This window comes from Equus caballus, chromosome 11 (assembly GCF_041296265.1).
Source record: "Equus caballus isolate H_3958 breed thoroughbred chromosome 11, TB-T2T, whole genome shotgun sequence".
NCBI classification, from domain to species: domain Eukaryota; kingdom Metazoa; phylum Chordata; class Mammalia; order Perissodactyla; family Equidae; genus Equus; species Equus caballus.
In genome coordinates this window covers 21,505,300-21,509,590 of record NC_091694.1, presented here as the reverse complement: position 1 = coordinate 21,509,590, position 4,291 = coordinate 21,505,300, and the positions used below count along the sequence as shown (strand labels likewise).

Genomic DNA, 4,291 nt, shown 5'->3' with positions numbered 1-4,291 from the left:
TCTCTCAATAAATATTTGTTAAATAAATAAATGAATAAGTGAACTTGCACAAGTTGTGTGACAAGACTCACCAGCCTCATACCACTCCCGACACGCGCTTCGGTTTGGTCCAAGGCTTGTGAAATGATTTAGGGTTCAGAATTGAACGGAGGTGCTTGAAAAAAAAAAGGGTTTGGCTTTACTTTGTCAAGGTGCTTTCCTTTCAGTCCTCTGCTTTCTCCCTCGTTAGCAGTCTTCTCTCTCAGCTGCTCGATAGAGCAAAGTTAAATACCAGAGGATAGAGTACTAGATGGTTGGCTACAGTGATCCAATTGATAACTCCGAAATCTTTTTAAAAATTTCTGATCTTTTCAAAGTAATCGCAGTGCTACCAAAACCTAAGGAATTGTGGAGAAAGAACTGAGAAAGACATTAAAGGAGATGATGCCTCTTTCCCCTCATGAGTTTAGTTGACCCAGAATAGAGAGGCCAGAAAGAGAGCCAGTCAGCTATGATCATTAATTTCCAGCAAAGCTGGCACCGCAGGTCAATGCAGGAAAGGCTGGCCTTTTTGATTAATTGTGCTGGGATGACCGGATATCCACCTAGGGCGAAAAAGTGAAACTTGATCCTTATCTCACCAGATACAAATCAATTCCGGGGATACTGTACGCACAAATATAAATAGTAAGGCAATAACATTTCTAGGGTATAACAGAGGATAATATCTACATGACCTTAGAATCGTCACGAATTTGTTAAACAAGACACAGAAAGCAAAAGGATTGATGAGTTGTATTGCATTAAAGTTAAGAACTTGGGCCAGCCCCCGTGACCCACCGATTAAGTTCAGTGTGCTCTGCTGTGGTGGCCCGGGTTCAATTCCTGGGCGCAGACCTCTACCACTCGTCTGTCAGTGGCCATGCTGTCGCAGCGGCTCAAAGATGGCATAAATGGGCAAAAGTCCAGATAGACATTTTTTCAAAGAAGATATACAGACGGCCAAAAGGTACATGAAAAGGTGTTCAACATCACTAATTTTCAGGAATATGCAAATCCAAATCACAGTGAGGTATCAGCGCACACCTGTGAGGATGGCTTTTATCCAAAAAACAAGAGATAGTAAATGCTGATGAGGATGTGGAAAAAATGGAATCTTGGTGTGCTGTTGGTAGGAATAGAAAGTGGTAACGCTACTAGGGAAAACAGCATGGCAGTTCTTCAAAAAATTAAAAACTAGTAAAATAGAATGACCGTATGATCCAGCAATCCCACTTCTGAGTGTATGTCCAAAGGAAGTGAAATCAGTGTCTTGAAGAGATATGTGCACGCGCATGTTCATGCAGCATTATTTACGATTCATCCAAACAACCTGAATGTCCCTCGACAGGTGAGCAGATAAAGAAGATGTGGATCTATATACACACACAACGGAATATTATTCAGCCATGAGAAAGAAGGAAATCTTGCCATTTGTGACACCATGGATGAACCTAGAGAACATTATGCTAGGTGAAATCAGCCAGACAGAGAAAGACAAACACTATATGATCTCATTCATATGTGGAATCTAAAAAAAAAATTTTATGTTGAAGTCATAGAAACAGAGAGGAGAATGATGGCTACCGGGGCCAGGCAAGTGGGGGAAATGAGGAGATGCTAGTCAAAGGGTACAAGCCTTCAGTTATAAGATGAATAAGTTCCGGGGATCTAAGATACAGCATATGACTATATAGCCATGTGTCACCTAACAACCAAGAAAGCTTCTGAGAAATGCGTCGTTAGATGATTTTGTTATTGTGTCAACAACACAGAGTGCACTTACGCAAACCTAGATGGTATAGCCTACTACACACCTGGGCTATAGGGTCCTACTGATCTTATAGGGCCACCATCGTGTACACAGTCCAAGATCAATAAACCTCACAGATATCATTTGGAGCAAAGGAGCTAAACAAAAAAATACCTGGTATATAATTTCATTTTATATGAAGTTCAAAACCGGTATAACTACTCTATGGTGTTCTAAGTCAATATGCTAGTGATCTTGGGGAGGAGGGAAAAGACAGTAATTAGCAAAAAGCGTGAGGGCAGTTAGTAGAGGGCACACTGAGTTCTATCAGCTTCATAAATGATAGTGACACTATTTATTCTGTCTGTCACAGTCAGTCAAGCTGTACCTTAATAACTCATGCACTTCTCTGAAAGTACATTATACTTTAATTTTCTAAGAAATGAACACATCAGGTGTTATCCCATGGCATGTAATGACCTCATTTTATGAAATCAGACGATGTGCAGGTTTCAGTATCCCACCTGAAGTTACTGAGCCTGCTGGTAAACAGGGTTAGGATATAAGTTGACTAATGCTTTCTGAATCTCAGTGTCCTGATTCTGCCCCTATCCTCCTGCTTTGGTGCTGGTTTGCATATGAAAAAAAATGATGCCAACTACACTGTACCCAAGTACTCTTTGATAAAAATGGGATACATATATGCAATGGCTGCCACGGATAGAGATGCCCATTACAGTTTGAATAACTTGTAGTATTTTCTGGGGGAACAGACTTGAGTCCAGGAATGGATTCAAATCATCGCTATGAGTGTACCAGCATCATGCCCCTCCCCAGTGACACTTCTCAATCTATGTAAAGCCAAAGGTACAAAGCTTGGGAGGAACAACTGCTCTGACCCCCAGTCCAACAGGAACGATCACATGACCACGGGATTCTTCAGGTGGAACTGATGTTGATGATTTTTGGAAATATTCCCAATGAATTATCCACAATTAACTGCTTAAAGCACAATTTTCAGAAGATTTGTGATACTTAAGGAACAGCTTCCTCCTGGGCCTTTTCCCCATGTGCCATGGAAAAGAACATAAATAAGAACAAGGAAAAGTGCTGCTCATTGGTTCAAACTTTGGGGGTCAGAATATAAAAGCCCCAGAAGAAGAAGTCATCATCAGATTCTAAGGAACCCATCTCTGCACGGGAGCCCACTCTCCACTCCTGACACCATGACTCATTCCTGCTGCTCCCCTTGCTGCCAGCCCACCTGCAGAGAGTCCAGCTGTTGTGGGTCCAGCTGCTGCCAGCCTTGCTGCCCCCAAACTCGCTGTCAAGTCACCTGCTGCAGGACCACCTGCTACCAACCAGCTTGTGTGACCAGCTGCTGCCGCCCTTCCTGCTGCAGCACTCCCTGCTGCCAGCCCACCTGCTCTGAGCCCAGCTGCTGTGGACAAACCTGCAGTGAGTCCAGCTGCTGCCAGCCCTGCTGCCCCCAGACCCGCTGTCAAACCACCTGCTCTAGGACCACCTGCTACCAACCAACCTGTGTGACCAGCTGCCGCCTTTCCTGCTGCCCCGCTCCCTGCTGCCAGCCCACCTGCTCTGAGTCCAGCTGCTGTGGACAAACCTGCAGTCAGTCCAGCTGCTGCCAACCTTGCTGCCCCCCAGCTTGCTGTCAGACCACCTGCTGCCAGCCAGCTTGCTCTGGACCCGTGTACTGCCGGAGAACCTGCTACCACCCCACCTGCGTCTGCCTGCCTTGTTGCCAAGCCCAGAGCTGCGGATCCAGCTGCTGCCAGCCTTGCTGCCGCCCAGCCTGCTGTGAGTCCAGCTGCTGCCGGCCCTCTTGCTGCTGATCCTCTTGCTGAAGACCAACCACACCCGTCACATTCCAACTTCCATCAACCAGCTCAGGTCCTGCAACAAAATCACCCTCCAGGCTTTGCCATCATTGAACTAGCTGTTGGTCGTCTTCTTGTGAAGGGTCTTGAGAGCCTGCTTGATGGAGGGCAGTCCTCTTCACTCTGATCTTCTTCTCCTGACTTGTCGGCCAGTGTTCCAGGTCCTGGTCTGCTTTCTCTGTGCTTGGCTTCGAGTCATGCTCTCATGAAAAAGTGATTTTTCACCCTTTTTCTGTAGGAAACCTAAAAAACAAGCCAACAACCAGAACCCCATAGATTTTTTCCTTGACTCTCTTCAGTGATTGTCCTCCTGGTTACATGGAGTCTTCCCTGTTTATTTCCTAATAAAACCTACTCTACCTCGCATCTTTCCTGCATTTTTTTATGTTTCTACAGCGTTTCCTTTATAAGAGGTTGCATTCAGCATACATTTCACTTCTATCACTTCTGCCTAATCTCACGATAACCTCACAAGGTCGTCAGAGCCAAGAGCATCTTTGGCAGCCTATAGATGAAAAGGATAACATGCGTAGTGTCTGGTCCAGTACGTAGGTGTTCTCATTTTGTCTCAGGGGGACCTTAACTTACATATGCAAGTAGGAATAACCTAGCACTGGGAAGA

The 4,291-nt window shown here is 45.1% G+C and overlaps 1 protein-coding gene across 1 annotated transcript; it reads left to right on the top strand.

Moving 5' to 3' along the window:
• Positions 1 to 2,922: 2,922 nt before the first annotated feature.
• LOC106783250 (keratin-associated protein 9-6-like) lies at positions 2,923 to 4,035 on the top strand. The gene has a single exon (XM_014740412.3). It carries the CDS (start codon positions 2,998 to 3,000, stop codon positions 3,622 to 3,624), a length of 627 nt encoding a protein of 208 aa, XP_014595898.3. The 5' UTR covers positions 2,923 to 2,997; the 3' UTR covers positions 3,625 to 4,035.
• The last annotated feature ends 256 nt before the right edge of the window (positions 4,036 to 4,291 follow it).